General features: G+C 37.7%; 1 protein-coding gene across 2 annotated transcripts in view; it reads left to right on the top strand.

Moving 5' to 3' along the window:
- The first annotated feature begins 7024 nt into the window (after nt 1-7024).
- Nucleotides 7025-20307, top strand: part of LOC111049588 — a 267778-nt gene continuing 254495 nt past the window's right edge. For both annotated transcript variants that reach the window (XM_039430828.1, XM_039430827.1), the window contains exon 1: nt 7025-7313. In XM_039430828.1, the coding sequence (XP_039286762.1) occupies nt 7184-7313 (130 nt within the window). In that variant the 5' untranslated portion in view covers nt 7025-7183. The remainder of the gene's footprint in view (nt 7314-20307) is intronic.

The raw sequence follows: 20307 nt of genomic DNA on the forward strand, positions 1-20307 counted from the left end.
TATAAATTCTTAATCAACCGAGGATTCTTATAGGCCTATTTTCAATTCTTCTGGATTTCATTACGTCAAGTTTCAAAATAGACCCTCGCGAAGCACGGGTTACCTGCTAGTGATATATATAATGATTATGATGGTATACAAACTTGACTGGAATGAACATAGACATTAGCTTATATGTATGATCATGTTATGCCTGCTGTTATGTGAGATGTTATAGGCCGGTATTAGGCGGTAATAGTTCTATGACATGAAAAAATGATTTCGTACAACTTATTTCCAAAGACCTTAAAGAGATAATCTTTAAGATCTTTCCTTATTTCATATGATCTGAATATGACAGAAATATTACCGTCCAATAGCGTCCTCAAGTTAGTTTGTTATTATTTTGACTACCGTACCTATCATACTTTGCCTTCTTGTTTTGAACTTGGAGATATTGTAGATACTAAGTAAATAAGTACCGTAAGCTGGTATCAAAGAAACGTCAACATGAACTGGTTTTTCGAATTCTTTGTTCAAAATAACATAAAAATCCAATCTCTAAAATCATAGTTTTGCAGTTACGGTATGGCTTTTTAACTTGTAGAGCATTTGTACGGCTAAGCAGTATCAACAATGTAACTAAGGCTTCAAGTAAAGCAATTCAAACAGTTAATTTTATGGATGCATAACAACTGTAATACATACATTTAAAATGCTCAATAAAAATTCAATGTAGTTATTATTAAATATAACTGATTTGCGCCTTGTATTTTATGCAAGTTCCCATTATAACAATCGGGCCATTCACATTTCCCGCCGCTTCTTGCCTCTCTCTGTCATGGCTGCCAATGTTCAATTTGTAACAGGAATAGTGGCCACTCAGCCGCTCTATACTCTATAGTTGACTATAATAGCTCGTTGCCTTACATCAATATTTATCATCGATGCTGCGTTAGAAAATGAATGAAGCTATATGCTTTGTCTAATAACATACAAGGATTACAATCCCGTTTTTTTCAACAGATACTGACCTTCCAGATACTGACTTCTGATACTGACTTTATGTATCTCATTATAGCCAGTTGCATTTATATTTAAGTATTGTGAGAAATTGATGATTCTGATTAGATTTGAAAGTCAATAATTTCAAACAAGAATTATTTCTTAATAACGAATTGTAATATAGGAATTGAAACTATTAATATTCTACTTATGAATATAAGGAGCCTGAGGAAAAATTTTGAAGAGTTTATCATCGGTGCTGCGTTAGAAAATGAATAAAATTATCTGCTTTGAATTATCTCTAATCTCTTCATTGCTCTTATCAGAATTTCTTTTGTTTTATTTCTCAGCATACGTTTTTTGGAAATAATGTCACGTTTTGTTTCTTTTGAAGAAATTTGAAGTATTACAAGATTACAACATATACAATATTTTATCTGGTAAACTGCATACTCAGAATTATATGATAACTTTAATGAATAGAGACTATTTCATAGAATACAGATGGAAATAAGTTGGGAGTTGCATTTGTTCAAATGCAAATGAATAAATGATAATTATTAAACGAAAATCCCAATAAAATAACCCTGTTGTCAATATTTGCAGTAGCAGAATTCTTCGGGGTGATTTACAGCTTTTAATTGGGATTTTCTTTTAATAATTATTATTTGATAGAATATTTTCGTGTTTTTATAGAAGGAGATGTCCGCTTTGTGAATAATACCAGATAGTCCAGGTGCTGGCTTACATTAAGCATACATGAGAGAGACAGAGAATTTGACTTCGGATTATTGTAAGGGGGTCTTTACTGTTTATGAAACTCAATGTCGTCACGTCCCAGGGTGGTTGAATGATTGTGGGGAGGGGGTGAGTTATAAAATCGCCTGTCCTGCAGTTACTATTCATAGTACAGCTCTGATTTTCCTCTCAATATTATGTACACATAACTGGCTTTCAATGTGGTCAGCAGTTCTATAATTCACTTTCAGTTCATTGTCAGCAGTTCTATAATTCACTTTCAGTTCATTGTCAGCAGTTCTATAAACTATAACTACAGATGGAAATGAATTAGAGATTGCATTTGTTCAAATGCTAATTAATGAATAATTATTATTGAACGAAAATCCTAATTAAATATGTCCTGATTAAACCCTAATTGAATCTTAATTATTAACTATAATTGTTAACTGGAGGGCTACTCTTGATTATCTAATATCGGGACACCGAGCTTCGCTCGTTATTTTTATTTATTGATAAACAGAACACAATTTTCTAAAATGATCGTGTAGAAACATAAATCCATTTCACAGCTGGCTATACGTCATCTTATGAATTTCGGGGATGCGATATTTTGATTTTTCACATACTCACTCGCTCACTCACTTTTTTACTATCCACAGCTGTTTCAGCCATGGATGAATTATCCTTTTAATGTCGTTCAGCGAGTTTTCCCAAGGATTAGACCTAGTGCAATCGATTTTTTATATCATAAACCTACTATGTTCAAAATTTCGTGAACATCGTTAGTGCCGTTTTCGAGATCCGTTGAACATAAATATATACCCTTTACTTTCGACATATTAATGCCATTTTCAAGTGATTCCTTCTCTTACTATTATTATTACTTTTATTCATCACATGACAAGTGAGTGTTTATTGCAGTCAAAGTCGGCCTTTGGCAAGACTTTAGTGCATTACTAAACTGAAATGTTCAAAAATGATCTTGTAATGGATGCCGTGCTGAGAAAAACTGCTTTTTTCATGGCATATTTTGCACTTTTCGATATTCCCATCTGACAAAGATTTTCTGACACTTTTCCAGTTACAACTCCAACCGTGGAGATAATGACAGGAATAAGTGTGACCTTTTCTTGCATCCAGACATCCTTGGTCTCGGCAACCAAGGGAAGGTAGGCCTACTTAGAGACATTTTCATTATAATACTGGGCCAAGTTGTGGCAGCATGGTACGGTGTGCCAACATCTATCAGTGTTGTTTAATAATATAATCTACATTTTTGCGATAAACCGCATAGTTTTTCCGTAAAAAATATAATATCTCGAAAAATGTATTTTTTTATTATGGACTTTTTGTTATTTCTCGAATATTCAAGTCGTTAGCCGACTTAGAGGAGAAGGTTCCCAATAAACGTTGTAGGCCGTTTCTTCCTGAATCAAATGATATATATAGTTTGGGGGTTATGATCATCGACGTGGAGGTGGGAGGGGCATAAGTAGCACTGTTACGCTGTGGCGCAATCCTTCCCCATGATTAAGGCTGTGCAAAGGCTGAAAATAAACTCTCTACTCGTGATATTTCCCAAGTTTTTTGATTTGTATATCATCAAGCTATCAAAATGGAAAAGTTTTCTCAGAAAAACATTTTTCCGATCTTTACTTTTTCAGATATGAGCGCCTGAAGTTTGAATTTTTGGGACAGAACATTTCAAATTCGGTAAGATATAAATTCAAGATTGGTTGATTGGTTTCTTTTATTTTTGCTGAAAGTTTTTTTTGTATATTTATTGTTGTTGAAGAACCAATAAAGAATTTTTGATTTGATTTGAAGAGTATCAGAGGATGGTATTGTTGTTATTATTCATGGTATTGTTGATCTAGTAAAACAAAAATTTTCTAAAAATATCAATTTTTGAGAAAGTTATTCCATTTACCAAAAATAACTCAACTAAAAGTTATTTTTGGTTATTTTTAGTAAATTGAATAACTATCTTAAAAATTGATATTTTCAGAAAATTTTTGTTCAACTAGATCAACAATACCATGAAGAATCTATCTTCCAAATCTCATGGATTTATCTCTCACCGAATTCGAAATATTCTGTCCCAAAAATGTAATCTTTAGGCGCTCATATCTCGAAAAGTAATGATCGGAAAATTTTTTTTCCTGAGAAACCTTTTTCATTTTGATAGGTTGATGATATACAAATCAAAAAACTTTGGAAAATATTACGAATAGGAAGTTTATTTTTAGCCTTTGCACAGCCTTTACGTATATAATAATTAGTTTTAGCCTTTGCACAGCCTTAATGCACATGTATAATTATGTATTTCAGGAACGCTATCTTATGTATTTCGGTCGCTGTATTTCAACTCTTAAGCCTCAATAATTGATAATTTTCATCATAATATACAAATTATGGTCAAACTTTGTCAAAATTTGCCGGGAGTGGCCGTAGTCGAGTGAATTAGATGCTGGCTTTGTAATCCAAAGGCCCGGGTTCGAATCCCAGCCCGGGCAAGATATTTTTCTCGGGCCACTCCCGTGTTTCGGATGGACACGTTAAGCCGTCGGTCCCGGCTGCCTAAAAAGCAGTCGTTAGGTCATGTCAGAGGCCCTGAAATTGATCAGTTGCGACCTGAAAACTCTGACACCAGACCTGAGCCAGCCAGGTCACACGATATTATTATTATTATATGGTCAAAATTACAAACTTCATCTCATTATCATTAATTATGATTAGATTGTAATGATTAACCATCTTGTTAGGATTCCGATATGTTTTTATCAGTCGATAAAAATATAACATTTTCATGAAGAGAGAATAACTATTCGATTTACTTCAATGATCACTTTGGAATTGCGAAAGTCAAGTAATGAAGTGAGTTAAACAAATAATATATTCCTGAAATACATAATTTGAAAGCATAGACTAGTAGGAGCGATGCGATAGACAGGCCACTTCGTGCATTAATCATGGGGGAGGACCGCGCCACAGCGTAACAGTGCTACTTATGCCCCTCCCACCACCGCATCTATGATCATAATCCCCAAACTATATATCATTGGATTCAGGAAGAAACGGCCTACAACATTTATTGAGAACCTTTCCCTCTAAGTCAGCTAACGACTTGAATATTCGAGAAATAACAAAAAGTCCATAATAAAAAAATAAATTTTTCGAGATATTATATTTTTTACGGAAAAACTATGCGGTTTATCGCAAAAATTTGGAGGACCACATTGAAAGCGGAAAATATTATGTGTACATAATATTGAGAAAAAATTCAAAGCTATACTATGAATAGTAACTGCAGGACAGGCGATTTTACAAGCGCGCGTTTTTTACAACTCACCCCACTCCCACCAATCTGTCGACCACCCTGGGACGTGACGACATCGAGTTTCATATACAGTAAAGAACCCCTTACAATAATCTGAAGTCAAATTCTCTGCCTCTCTCATATAAAATGCTCAATGTAAGCCAGCGCCTGGACTAAGAGACCAATAATGCGATTGTACATAAAATAAACTAATGATAATTAATTCAATAACGTTACCTTTTTCTATGGTAGAACATAATAAAATAGGCCTACTGCTCTCCAGAACTTCACAAAGCTTACCAATTACTATTCTCTGAATTTCACAAGTTCTCAAGAATTATACATGGCAGGGTGTGAGTTATAAATAAAACATCGATTTACACAAAGCATCTGCTAAATCTCATCTGCTATTATCCATTACAACAATAAAATATTTTCAGTGTGGCTGCCAATTATTAGAGAAAGAGGTAGATTGAGAGTGAATGTCAATAAAGGCATGAAAAAGAGAGACGTTCTGATAGATAAGGTTCTGAACGGAGAAGTAGTGTTGCAGGTTTTGTTCTCACGCAGGTGGTGTCTCATCACAGTATACTTGCAAATAAAAAGCCCAAAATTAGGATTTTTTAATTTTTCAAAATGCTATGTGATTGTACTTGGTCCCCGAATTCTATAGCAGCTTGAATTTTTCTTCTATCTCGTAAATTAACAATTTTATAGCTTTATTGTTCTATCATATAAAGTTTCACAGAAACTGTTAAACGACGGTAACTCCTGTTAATTATTATTCATGCGTAGATTATATGAGGATGAGAATGAGTGATGAAAAATCATTAGACATGGTACGTCATAAATTATTTTTATTCAAAGAAATAGCATTCGAACAGAGGCGAGGCGTCCGGTCATCTCTGGATTCGCCGATGACTGGACAGAAATTGATATGTAATGTGTATTATTATTAAATTGAAAATATTTAAAATAAATACAAAAAAAGGTGAAGAAACCAAAAGAGAAACGTTTTTTTGCGAGCGCGCCATGTTTGAATAGAATAGACTACTGCATCATCAGCTCCATCCGTTCGATGTGATTCTCAAAAATATGCGATTCCAGTAATGCTATTTAGCATTGGTTACCACCACTCTTCTGCATCATCACTCTCCCTCTCACCGTAAACGATGGTGGAGTAAACGGTCAAACACATCGCTATTTTCTGTGATTCCACTGTTCCGCGCCAGTGTTGCAAACCGTACGATAATTATTTTGTTTGCAATTTGTTATTGATAATTATTATTTCTTCTATGTTTGGTTTTGAAGCACCTAAATTTAAAAATATGCTTTGTGAAAATAATTAAGAACTGAAAATTTAGTGAAGTGAACAAATACAAGACAACCTATTTTAGACTATGTGTAACCTTATCTAAATTTGGGAGAGGAATAGCGCAAGGTTACCTTATTTTCTTCTCTCCCTGTCATTTTTGATTATGTACTTATTTTAAAAATCAATAAAGAAAAAGAATCATTTCATTTCAATTTTTATAATTAATTTTAATTATTGAGGGCCAGTTTCCGAGCTTGAGATTCATCCAAGTTCTAGACTTTTCAACTCTAGGATTTTGAATAGTAAACTTATATTCTACTAGATGTCATTTTGATCGATAAATAATCGTCTAAAATTGAACATTATTATCTTTTTAAAAGGGGAGAGGTGTGCAGCTTTCATTCAAGCTTTCAACTGAATTGTTCCTGGAGATGACTGAGCCAAAAAGTCACGCCTCGCCCCTGCATTCGAAATAGATAATAAATTATAGTCAACTCTCCATCTACCTTTTTTCACACATCTCTCTCAACTTCCTTTCACCGCCAATTCCTCCTCTTTCTTATCTAGCTTATTTTAACTATCCTCCAAGTTAAGGCCCGTTCCTAGCTGAACGACGAAAAATCGGTCGGTCGTCCGAGCGAGCGAATCCGTCGCACCAAAAAATCTCAAACATGTGGATAAGCGTGAGATCGTCCTAGTTGGGCGACCGACGATGCGACTGACGGAATCGGTCGTCGATGCGACGAAGAAAGACAAGCATGTTTGTCTTTGGTCGTGCGGGTCGTCAGACCGACTAGTGCGATTGTAGACCTTGAAGAGTGAACATGTCTGAGTTGTTGATCAGTGAAGTGCAAAAACACCCCAGTTTATGGAACCTAAATCATCCCCAATATCACAACAGGTTAATGAGCGATCGTCTATGGGCTTCAGTAGCTGATGAACTAAATATGACAAGTGAGTATATTCGAAATATAGTTAACAACTGAACAGATAATTGCAGTGTACATATGGCAAGGGATGGGTATCGATTAATTGGAATAATCGATGTTTTGATGAAATGATCGATTTTCAGTACCGGTTATTGTGTATTTGTGTGTGTGCCTTTTGTGAGTGTATTGCATGACTCATTTCCGCTATAACTGATAAGAACCGGCTCTGTCCTGCTCTGACTCTCATACACGCAGTTTCTTTATGTGCACTTTTTCTTCTTGTTGACTAGACAGTAATCATACATTTAAATGTATCACTAGAATAGACTACAAATAAATTTAACATTTAAATTTATACTACAAATAATAACACAGTAGGCTACTTTATGCTGTTTTATTACTCTATGATCTATTTACAATCAAATTTCAAGGCTAGCCTGAGATCTATCAAAAAAACATAATTATTATTGAATTATATGAACCAGAAAGAATTAAATATTCGAAATCATTCAGTTTATGGATTGTTGAACCAGACAAAACAATTGAAGTAATTTTTCTCGATAGTTTTCTCTCCTAGAGAAGTTCCTGATGCTGCATAACTCCCTTCTCATGAATGAAATATGAAGCAAACCTATCCCTAACCTTCTTTGCATGTTTTGTAGCGCTGTTGTTTTCCCTACATTGTCTAACACGTGTCAGATGTACAGCCATCTCTTGGAGGGAGTTTTCTTCATCAACAGTAAATCCTTCACGTTCTCTAATTATGTTATGGAGAAGTGTAATTGCTTTCACAATGACTACTGTATTCCGCACTTTTGTTTCAATGGGTACTGACAGAACATGAAACTTTGAGTTGATACTGCCATAGGAACATTCAACCACCATTCTAGCTCTAGCTAACCGATAGTTGAAAACATCTTTCTCTCCTCCTTCTACAAGTAGTCTTCTTGGAAACGGTCTCATCAAGTATGTTCTTAATGGGAAACCCTCATCACCCATCAGAACATAGGGTACTTTGATGTCGGTATCTGGTATGACTGAGGGCTTAGGTAAGTCTAATTAAGGTAGAATTTGAGCTTAGGAATTTCTGGAGTTTGGAAGCACTAAAGATGCCACCGTCACTATCCTTTCCATAACCACCTACTTCTACAAACACAAACTTGTAATCTGCATCTGTCACAGTCAGCAAATTAATAGAATAGAAACCTATATAATTTCTATAAATGATACCAGATTTTGCAGGTCGCTTTATGGGTATGTGAATGTGCTTGCCATCCAGGGCCAGGGCTTGCCATCCATGCAATTAGGAAAGTTCCATTTTTCATGAAACTCTGAAGCAATCCTGATGAAATCCTCTTTCTTTGGAATGGGCATGTATTGCCCTTGCAAACATTTCCACAATGACAAGCAAACTTCTATCACAATAGCACTCACAGCGGACTTGGAGATTCGGAATGAATAAGCCAGCTAAGCCAGTTCATTTTCTTTCAATGACGTTTTTAAAAGATGTTGCAACTCCAAGGAAACACAATCAAACCTCTCAAACGCTGATTTCAATGAAACAGATGGATGATTCAAACATGGATGCTCCAGTTGTTGGCGAAGGTATGGAAACACAAATGACCATTGTGCCCTCACCTCCAGTGTTTGACAATTACAATGTACAGCAACAGGAGGCGCCCAAGAAGTCGCAAAAAACAAGAATACAGACCCAGTGTGCGTAACACCAGATTCAGTACGGCCTACCAAAATGAAAAAAGGAGCTCCCATGTCGGACTTTGAACTACAACTGTTGATTAACGAAAGAGAGAAGATTAATGCTCTTAAAGAACCAGAGGTTTACGACTTGAATTTTTTTAAATCTTTGACACCCTATTTGAAACAAATGACCCTGTTACAAAAGTTGAAGGTTCGGTCTAAAATTCAACAAGTAGTTATTGATGAACTGTCATCTTGGCAGATTGCCAGCCCTGCGTCAAACTCTACAGTCAACAGCGCGTCAACAGCGGGATCAAGTTTTGAAACCTTCAATTTTTGACCACATTATCAACCATGTGATCGCGTCAATCATTAAATAATCATGTGTTGGTTTTCAATTAAGTAATTACAATTCCATACTTATTACCAGTTCACGTCGTTTTACATAACAATTTTTGGTACTTTTTTACAATAGAGAGGCTACTAATATGCAGCGCACTGCAGCGGTTAGAGTAAGGTTATGATGAATAACTTATTTGTACTCTTATTTACAAGTGCGAAAATAACAAAAGGTTATTTGTTAATAAGAAGACAAGTTGAGAAGACAAGTAGTCAACCACCTAACCGCCGCAGCGCGCTGTAATTTAGTGGTCTCCATATTATACAAAAGTAAGAAAATATTATGAAATATTTCTCAAAATATTAACCTTAATTTTAAAATGAGGCGTTCTTCCACAGAAATTGGCCGCATGATGTTGGTTGCCTTCAATGTGAAGTCCTTCTTCAATTCCTTTACTATGTGATCGAATGTATCCACTGACATCCTGGTGTAATTTTTGAAAAGTTCAGGGTAGAACCTCAACTTTCCATACAAATGATGAAACTCACCAAATTCAGACCTCTGCTTATAAATCTCTTTAGTAGGACTTCTGCGGTCCAACGATTTCTGCTTAAGGTAAGCATAGGTTATAGAGGAACTGTCCAGAAGGACAAGTTTACGTCTTTTCTCGGCCGACAACATGGCGACAATGGTCAAATCGCTCAAAATTCCCTCAATAATCATAGTTCTAATTTGAAATTATAGAGGGAGGTGACGTCAGTCGCTGCGACGATTTCATGGCCCACTGTGGACACTCAATTTCGTCGTCAGACCGAATTCGCTCGCACGGACGACCGACCGATTTTTCGTCGTTCAGCTAGGAACAGGCCTAAGGTGCATTTTCGTTTGTGCGTAAATTTCCGCAGCAGTGAGGATAGAATGTAATAGAGCTTTGTCAAACTACACCGCGAAAGACTAGCTAAATACCAATGGATTTCAAAATGGAATAATTAATTCTGTTTTGACTTTCTAGGAATAAAAAAATCATTGTTTGACAAAGGCAGTTCTATCGATTACTTTTTTCTATGGTATGAGTAGCTGAAAATCAAACAAATTTAGATCAAGCTGGTGTTGAATAGTGTAGAAAAAAAAACATATCAATGCGCAGTTCATAATTATATCAATCATGAATGATACAGGGAAAAGTGTCTGTGAATGGATATGTCAACTCATCAAATCAATTATACTGTACCATTGATAGTATAGTTTCAAGTAATGTTATAAAAGTTAACGGTAAATGTTAATAAAAGTTTCACGGAAATGAAATGGTACCTGATAATGTTAATGATTTCATTATAATATTATCTAAGTCAAAAAATATAATTGAAGGATAAATTAGTCTGATCTTTAATTCTATTTTTCTCTTACCTTCCACAATCATGGTCTCTTTACCCTTTACGGGAGTATACAAACCCGGCAGTGCGGTCAGAAATTCCCAAATTTAGTATACAAACTTGGCAGTTTTAAGAAAAAGATCCCTCTTGAGGGTTATACAAACTCGGCAATTCGTCTCACGTATGAAAACTAGGCTATCCTTGTCAGGGCCCTACAAACTCGACAATCGAACTTTCGATTTAAGGTGAATAATTTAACTCTCAATGGATCTAAATGTATCAAAAAGTACGCTTTTTTTTTGATAGGATTTATTATTAGGCGTATTATTCTCAGCAGATTTAAACATTCCTTTATCTCACAGCTTCTACTGGCTACGGGTGACCAGCCACGTTAATCAAACATGACAAAAAATTATGAAGAATGACCAATCGAATATAATAATATATTTCATATGTTTCATGAATTTAATGCATGGTGGAAGTATTTAGAATGATCCCATTCAATATCAACAGTGTCTCCTTCAATTTTTCTTCAATCATTTAGTAATAGTCCAGTCAAGGAAAGGTTATAGAAGGAAAAGTTGGGAAGACAATAATTTTTGATCTCGCAGATCTGTTTGAGGTAGTAAGGGGGTAAACATATCAAAAGTCCCCACCCCTACCCCATGTGTTAAGGGTGTGGGGGTGGTTTAAAGGTAGCATTTTTTGGTTTCTCGCATATAACTCAGAAACTATGTATCTTAAGGACTTGACTGTCATATATCAAATTCAAGCTTACAAAATTTCGCACAATATTCAACTTTCTTTTATCTCCTCTAGTTTTCGAGATATCCGTCCTTGTAAGTGTGACATTTTTGAAAAAACACGTTTGCCACCAATTTTTTTTCTATTTTTGCTCTTATAACTTTTTAAAAATCGATGGGAAAAATCCATGCTGATTATAAGCTTATAGAGCATTGAATTCTCTTCAATTTTATGTTTAATATCACATTTTTACACATCTCCCTACACCTTTTGCAGCAGCTTTTAGTGTTGAGTATGAAATCTCCATTTTTGTAACAATAAACCAATTGACAAATGAATTTAGAGGAAATGTTTTAAAGAATTTTTTGGCTTTGCAGCCTTGTTTGGACTAGTTAGGAGGAGAAAATATCAAAATTCCCATTCCTAACTCATGTGCTAAGGGGATGAGGGTGGTTTAAAAGTTTCGTTTTTCAGCGTTTTGCTTCTACGCTCATATTATCTTGAGAACAATGCGTTCAACCGACATAACTAACTATTCAAAAATGAAGCTTGATAAATTCTCTACACTTTTTGTTCAGTAAAATGTGATATTCCAAAAATTCCCCGAGATATTCGCTCTTGAAGTTGTGTAATTGTTAAAATAACAGGTTTTTATCCAATGTTTTGCTCTTTCAGGGCTTATAACTCCTCTAGAATGCATCATGAAAACTTATTCTTATCGTAGTTTCTTAGAGCATTCAAGTCTCTCTAAAATGATGTATTTTTTCACTATTCCAAGTTTTCCTCTCATTGTTATAGCAGCTTCAATGTAGGGGGTGACATTTTAATTGCCTGGACTATAAGAGTCATGATCGGGAATTGTTTGCGATGAATTTTAGTCAGTGTTTAATTAAAATTACTATTCCCATCTGCCATGTAGAAACAATATATTTCTTGCAACAAACTTATTGATTTTGGAATATTTCTTGCCCCATCTGTGACTTGTTGATTGAGGTCTTCGTATTTGATTTCCTACTTCACATGCCACATTTATGTAGTTATTTCCTATGACATAATCATTTCTTCAACAAGGTAATATGAAATATCAGTTTTTAATATTATTAAATTAATGAATGATAAGAATAACAATCCTGTAACTACTCGAAAACTTGGAAGGACTATTCGAGATTAATATTTATTTGTCTCTATATCACTTGATCGAGTGGTGAATCAAGGGTTATACGCCCTGAAATAGCAAAAGAACTGGTGAAAAGCAGTTATTATAACAATTTCACACTTTCAAGAGACCATATTTCAAAAAAAAAACTGTAGGAAATATCACAAAACTCCTCTGAACAAAAATTAAATATACGAGTGACACATTCTGACCGCTGAGCGCAATCGATGAATCACGATTTTCAATTTCCACCACCCGTTTCTTCAACTTCTTATTCTTCTCCTTCTCCTTCTCCTCCTTCTCCTTCTCCTTCTCCTACTTCTTTTTTTTTCTTCTTCTTCTTTTCGTTCTTCTTCTTTTCCTTTTTCTTTTTCTTCTTCTTCTTCTTATTCTTTTTCTTCTTCCACTTCTTCTTCTTCTTCTTCTTCTTCTTCTTCTTCTTCTTCTTCTTCCTCCTCTTCTTCTTCTTCTTCTTCTTCTTCTTCTTCTTCTTCTTCTTCTTCTGTAGTGGGCCTCTCTCAAGTTCCTACACGTTCTAAAGGGCTTACCTCTCTCTCTATTCAAACGGTGGGTGGATTACTGTTCTCACCCAATCTAGACTTTCTAATAATTGTTAAAAGTTGTGCAGATCTACCACGCATGGAAATTGATCCAGTTGTATTTGAAAAGGTTCGACCTTATATTTTAGCTGATCCAACCTTTTACTTGTCTGGAGGCATAGATGTTTTACTTGGAGGATCAGTGTTTCCTCTCATCTTGAATCAACTCGTTCACAACCTCGGCCCTGGTTTACCAAGTTTAATTGGAACCCATTTCGGATTCTTGGTCAAGGGTGACACTTCGTGTAAGCATAAAGCTGATGCTCCTATTACTTCACACTTGTCTACCACGCTCTTGGAGATAGACAATTTGGACCTGCATAATTCCCCACAACAATTTTGGCAGCAAGAAAAGCCTCCAGTATCAGATAAAAAATCCAAAGAGGTGGAACGTTGTGATGAAAATTTTACTGCTACTCATTTTCGTGAACAATCGGGATGATTCTGTGTCAGATCACCCTTAAAACCAGATCATCCTCAACTTGGACAATCTAAAGATATTGCCGAAAAAGGACTGCACTTATTGGAGATAAAATTCAAAGCTCAACCTCAATTTCAGGCCTCATACTCGGATTCCATGACTGAAAATAGCTCTTCTGATCATATGGAAAAGGTTCATATTACTGATTTGACAACACCACATTATCCTCACCCTTATCATGGAGCTCATAGAGAATCAAGGAGCACTACACCGCTTTCTGACACTGGAGAGTGCAAACCTCTGTCACCAGTTACACTTGTTGTCACTGATCCTCAAGAATGGAATCTCCTCACTAAATTTTCTTACTTCAGTAAATTACAGCGTGTGATGGCATATATTCTGCGATATATCTTCAACCTACAACACTCACAAAAGAGAAGTGGATCTCTTACCGCTAATGAACTGACAACGGCCGAGCTGACTATCTTCAAGCTACTCCAATCTTCAGCTTTCAAAGATGACCTTGAAAAACTGAAAAGTAGCAAAGATAAGCCTTTGTCAATGGCACTTCGTCGACTCTCTCCTTTCATTGATAAGGAAGGAATTCTGCGAGTTGGAGGGCGCCTCAACAACTATCACTCATCTGAAGATGTTCGGCATCCTGTTATTCTCCTCAAACGTAGTCAATCTGCTCATCGATTTCTACCATTTGAAATACATTTATTCTGGAACTCAATTGATGCAATCTCTTCTTGCCCAGCAGGTCTGGATCCTCTTTGCCCGCAGCACAATTCGTTCTTGCATTTTCAAATGCATCACCAGCTTCCACCACAAACCTTGCAATGTAAACCCAATCATGGGTGATCTATCTGAGGTTCGAGTGACACCTGCTCGACTTTTCCTGAACACTCGAGTTGACTATGGTGGTCCTTTCAATATCAAGGTCCACAACCTTCAAACCATTCGCTTGACAAAAGCCTATATCTGTGCAATCATTTGTCTGGTTACTAATGCCATTCATATTGAAGTATTAACGGATTTGTCAGCTGAATCCTTCATAGCTGCCCTAAAACGATTCGTATCCCGACGTGGCTAATGCCAAAACCTTTACTTCGATTGTGGCACAAACTTTGCTGGTGCTAATAATATACTTCTAACTCTTTTGAAGTCAGAGAAAGCACGAATTGCTGAATTCACTGCTCAGCATGAGATAGCATTTCACATCAATCCACCTGCAGCTCCTCATCAAGGTGGTCTTTGGGAAGCAGCAATAAAGAGCATTAAACACCATCTCCATCATGTAGTTGGTGATTACATACTGACACTGGTGCAATTCATTACTCTCACTACCCAGATTGAAGCCATTTTGAATTCAAGACCGCTCACTCCTCTATCCAACGATTCAAGTGATCTCACAGCCCTCACACCTGGCCTCTTCTTGATTGGTTCACCCCTGGTTGCTGTTCCCGAGGAAAGTCACCATACCACACTCAATCGCCTCACCCATTGGAAGCTGATTGAGGCCTTCCACCAACGCTTATGGAAACGCTGGCAGCTGGAATACCTCCACACCCTACATCAACGTGTGAAATGGACTAAAGCCACAACCAACCTGCAGATTGGTGATCTAGTTCTGATTCATCAGCCTACACCACCTCTCACTTCGCCGCTGGCAATAATTGTTGATGTGTCTCCTGGGAAAGATGGTGCTGTGAGGATGGTTCACCTGAGGACACAGCATGGAAGATTAACTAGGCCTGCTCATAAGGTCTTCACTCTACCAATATCTCATTAATTATCTAGCCAAGCTAGGCATATATATATATATATATATATATATATATATATAATATATATATATATATATATATATATATATATATTTGTTGATTTTCAATTTGTAATATCACAAGGTGTGATAATTGTATACTATTGTTTGATAATTGAATCCTAGGAGGACTCAAGGCCCCCGGTATGTTGAGTAATAATCATACTGAATTAATAGCTCACTACTAATTTTGTATTAGTTTCATAATATTTCAGCGCCACACGCCCGCCAACAATGTAAGTCATCGTAATCTTCTCATAGTACGCCTGCACGGTGCTATCTCTCCCGGGGCTCTAGTCATATACCTCTGCCCGGGGTAAGCTAGGCCTAGTACCAGTCGCTTGCTCGCCTCTGCTAGATGGAGTCGGTCACACCCTACCTCTTGTAAATGCTTCGTTCAAACCTCTCCTCAAAGTCGTTACTCAGTATTTTCTTATTTGTTAAACTCGTTATTTTCGTTTACACCTCAAGACAAGTGTTACCAGTGAAAGTGTCAAGTGCTCGTGAACTATGCATTTTCTTTCCATGGCCATGGACGCGAATACAGGTAACTCATCGAAAACCATCGAACTTCAACAATGACTCAAGGTATTGTGAACTATGATTATTACTTTATGCTTCATTTTTTAATTTTCAATAGTCCTTTGTTTTATTATATCCCTCATTGCTTGAATAGTCAAGTTGGTCCTTCGGAAATCTTCTCAATTCATAACTTTACTATTCAATCATTAATGTGCTCTAAAAACATTATTCTTTCTTTGTCCTCAAACCCAATACCAAAAGGTAACAATGATGAATCATCTTTCAATTCATCTAATACGGTAGGCTACTTTGTACTTGGTTCATGATTTTTTACGAATTTTCCATCTCCATTGGACTATACATCTAGTTTTCAATAAATTGAATATTCAATTTTCTATCCTACTTGTTCAACTTGTGATTACGAGGGTAGAGTATAAAACACTTTCATGATTTCCCTACTCCTTATAGATGCTTACTCTTACTTAATTTGTATGTTTGCATGGCTTTCATCTTTAGAATCTACTGAATTTTCATATTGGACTGTTTAGGTATGTAGATTCAACTAGTAAGAACAGAAGATAAGCTACTTTTACAGAGAGAATGTATAATTTTCATGCCTCAGCCGTCATTTATAATTATATTTTGTCTCAACTGTAGGTATATTATCAACTTGGCTTGGAGAATATTAACTGTGGAAAACAGCAAACACTGCACGCTATATGATTTTTCAGGAAATTGCAACTGTTAACACTATTGTAATCTATGATTTATCTCAGTTTTTGACATTCATAACTTATGATGAATTGTAACATAGATTTATGATCGTACACATAATTATATACATAAATGTTTATCATATTATGTAATAGTATGAATATCTTGTCAGTTGCAAACAATATCTTCGTCTGTTATAGAATGCATAATTTGAAGCACATTATATAACAACAAAATGATGAGTTAATTATCACATTCCAATCAAAACATCAATAATGATGACTGTATTGTAATAGTGGCATTATGATATTTAATTAACGTAGAGAATGTTGATCTCCTGAACCAGCAATAAAAGCTGTATTGCTGTAATCAACTTGGTTGAATCTCGAAAATTATAGACTAATATTTGGAATTTAGAGAATTGAAAAGTGGAAATTTAGTTTCAGCGCATGTCAAAACAATGGACGAAATTGATTGTTTCGAGCGCCATAGTGTAAATAAGATGCAACTTAGAAAGCAGTACTAGAGGTAGGCCTATATTACTGTCTACTATGGTGAAGAGAATAAGCCGAGCCGTACCGCGTCGGCTGTTTCCCCTTCCACAGCGTCAAATCGAATCGCAAATACATAACAGTACACATCAATGGATTTCAATGAAATTGCCGACACTAATTATCTGGTTCATTTTTCTTTTAAATCACTTGCTTCAAAGTTAATTGGAGAAAACAAAAAAATCAAATCGCAACCACCCTACATTTTTACATATATATTAGTTTATCAAGAAAACTGTTAGTTTTATTGGGAAAATTTTAATCACTAATATTGTAGTGCATTATATAATGAATCGAATGACATATAATAGAACTTCTATACTAGTAGTTCTGTGAACAGTAGACCTCACACCCAGTAAGTTACATTGACCTGTTGTTATGTTTTCTCAAAAATTAATAAATTTAAAATGTATAGAAAAAATCCTAAATAAACATAGTGTTTATTCGACAGAGGCTGGCTCAAACAGCACTCTGGTTTGTGGACTGTATAAATTACATCGAGAACTTTTTGGGGTTGTCTGGCGTCGGGTAGCAAGTTGAACAATTTAAATGGCTAAGTGCACAATAACATAGGCCTACCTTCATGTCCAAATCCTCCTTGCTTCTAGGATCCCAGGTCCAGATCACGATACGAGACAAGACGAAACTTGTAATAAATCACAATAAATCAATAGATCACTTTGCAAAAGTCGACATTACGAGAGTGAGCTGTTCGATTGGCTGTCAATCGGCAACTGGCTGCAATTATGCTATGCGAATCACCGTTCAATTGCCCCCTCTACCACACAACACCAGACAACAAAGAGGAACATTCATATAACGTCCGAACATTCCGCCCACCTTGGAAGAACTTCCAATAACAAAGAAAAAAAAACACCTATAACGAACCCTACTAGGGAAAAAAATATCTTCACTCCTCAGGGGCCATTGAGGAGACTTATACTGTCACAAAGTAAAATTGTGACGAGAAAATAGTTAATAATATTACTGAAAGACGCTCGGCTATCAGCAAAGCTAGCCGACCGCGGAGATAAGGAAGGTACCGATGGCGCACCATCTTCCGCGCATCAAGACGTTTTCCACCGCTTATGGCGGCGGCACAACTCCATCCCCTCCACTTTGGGGGAGTATTTAAAGGCCGGACGAGCCCCAGACTACAGCATTCCGCTCACAACCTTCCTGCTCCTTGTACAGCAGCCCGTTGGCTGCCGTACGTCCCCAACCTCCTGTCCTGGTACAGCGGCCCGTTGGCTGCTGTACGTCCCTAACCTTCCATCTCCCTAGGGCACAGCGGACCGTTGTCTGCCGTCCCTGTCCTCCCATCTCCCTAGGGCACAGCGGACCGTTGTCTGCCGTCCCTGTCCTTCCATCTCCCTAGGGCACAGCGGACCGTTGTCTGCCGTCCCTGTCCTCCCATCTCCCTAGGGCACAGCGGACCGTTGTCTGCCGTCCCTGTCCTCCCATTTCCCCAGGTCACAGTGGACCGTTGTCTGCCATCCTTGTCTTTCCATCTCCTTAGGGCACAGCGGACCGTTGTCTGCCGTCCCTGTCCTCCCATCTCCCTAGGGCACAGCGGACCGTTGTCTGCCGTCCCTGACCTTCCATTCCCCCAGGGCACAGCGGACCGTTGTCTGCCGTCCCTGTCCTCCTTCTCCCCAGGGCACAGCGGACCGTTGTCTGCCGTCCCTATTCTTCCTTCTCCCTAGGGCACAGCGGACCGTTGTCTGCCGTCCCTGTCCTCCCATCTCCCTAGGGCACAGCGGACCGTTGTCTGCCGTCCCTATTCTTCCTTCTCCCCAGGGCACAGCGGACCGTTGTCTGCCGTCCCTATTCTTTCCATCCCCTCAGGGCACAGCGGACCGTTGTCTGCCGTCCCTATTCTTCCTTCTCCCCAGGGCACAGCGGACCATTGTCTGCTGTCCCTATTCTTTCCATCCCCTCAGGGCACAGCGGACCGTTGTCTGCCGTCCCTATTCTTCCTTCTCCCCAGGGCACAGCGGAACGTTGTCTGCCGTCCCTATTCTTCCTTCTCCCAGGGCACAGCGGACCGTTGTCTGCCGTCCCTATTCTTCCCATCCCCTCAGGGCACAGCGGACCGTTGTCTGCCATCCCTATTCTTCCTTCTCCCCAGGGCACAGCGGACCGTTGTCTGCCGTCCCTATTCTTCCTTCTCCCTAGGGCACAGCGGACCGTTGTCTGCCGTCCCTATCCTGTCTGTCCTTCCTTTTCCTACTCCACTGGAGCAGAACCGAGGCTGTAAGGCCGATACAAAATTACATCAAAGTGGTGTCATCAGAGAAGAGAACGACCTTCACGCCGTCAGAAGCACCAGGAGGTGCTGTTCACGCCAGCTGGGGCACAAAGAAGAAGGAAGAGGAACTTCGACTTGCCTCCTTACACTGCCCACATTACAACTGAGCGAAGTCATCCAGGAGCAACACCTGGGTATCAATCACCCACCTCTGAAGCTACTCAGGGTGTACGTGATAATACAAAAGGAGTAGGAGGCCCATGGAAAGGAGAGGATGGGACGAGAAATAATGACTATACAACCAATATAGATAAAAACAAGAAACAAAGCAACTTGGGAACCTTTCCCACATGTAAAACAAGAAAAAAAAAACTAACCACTAAACTTAGTGAAGTTCCCTTCAATAAGGCCTAATCTTCATCAATAGGGAGGAGACATACCCTATTGACAGCCCTAGTTAGACTGCCCTTTGCAGTCTGTACCTCCACCACTCTCACAACTCCATCCTGTCCAGGGAATATCTTTGTTATTCGACCAAGCCTCCAGTGAAGAGGGAGTAGGTTACTTTCCTTCAAGAGAGCCATACGTCCAATGTTAACATTACTATGTTTTCTGTACAATTTTGTTCTGGTTTGCAAGCTAGATACATACTCCAATTGCCAACGTTTCCTGAATGAGCATACAATTCTTTTGACTAAACTCCATAGATTTCTCAAGTTCACTGATTGAATTGATTCCTCTGAGTCTTTACTCTGTGTTGCTAGAGTAATTTTTCTTGCTTCCAATTCAATCTGTTTGGAATTTTCATCATTACCGTGGGTT

This window comes from Nilaparvata lugens, chromosome 6 (genome assembly GCF_014356525.2).
Source record: "Nilaparvata lugens isolate BPH chromosome 6, ASM1435652v1, whole genome shotgun sequence".
In the NCBI taxonomy this organism is placed as follows: Eukaryota; Metazoa; Arthropoda; class Insecta; order Hemiptera; family Delphacidae; genus Nilaparvata; species Nilaparvata lugens.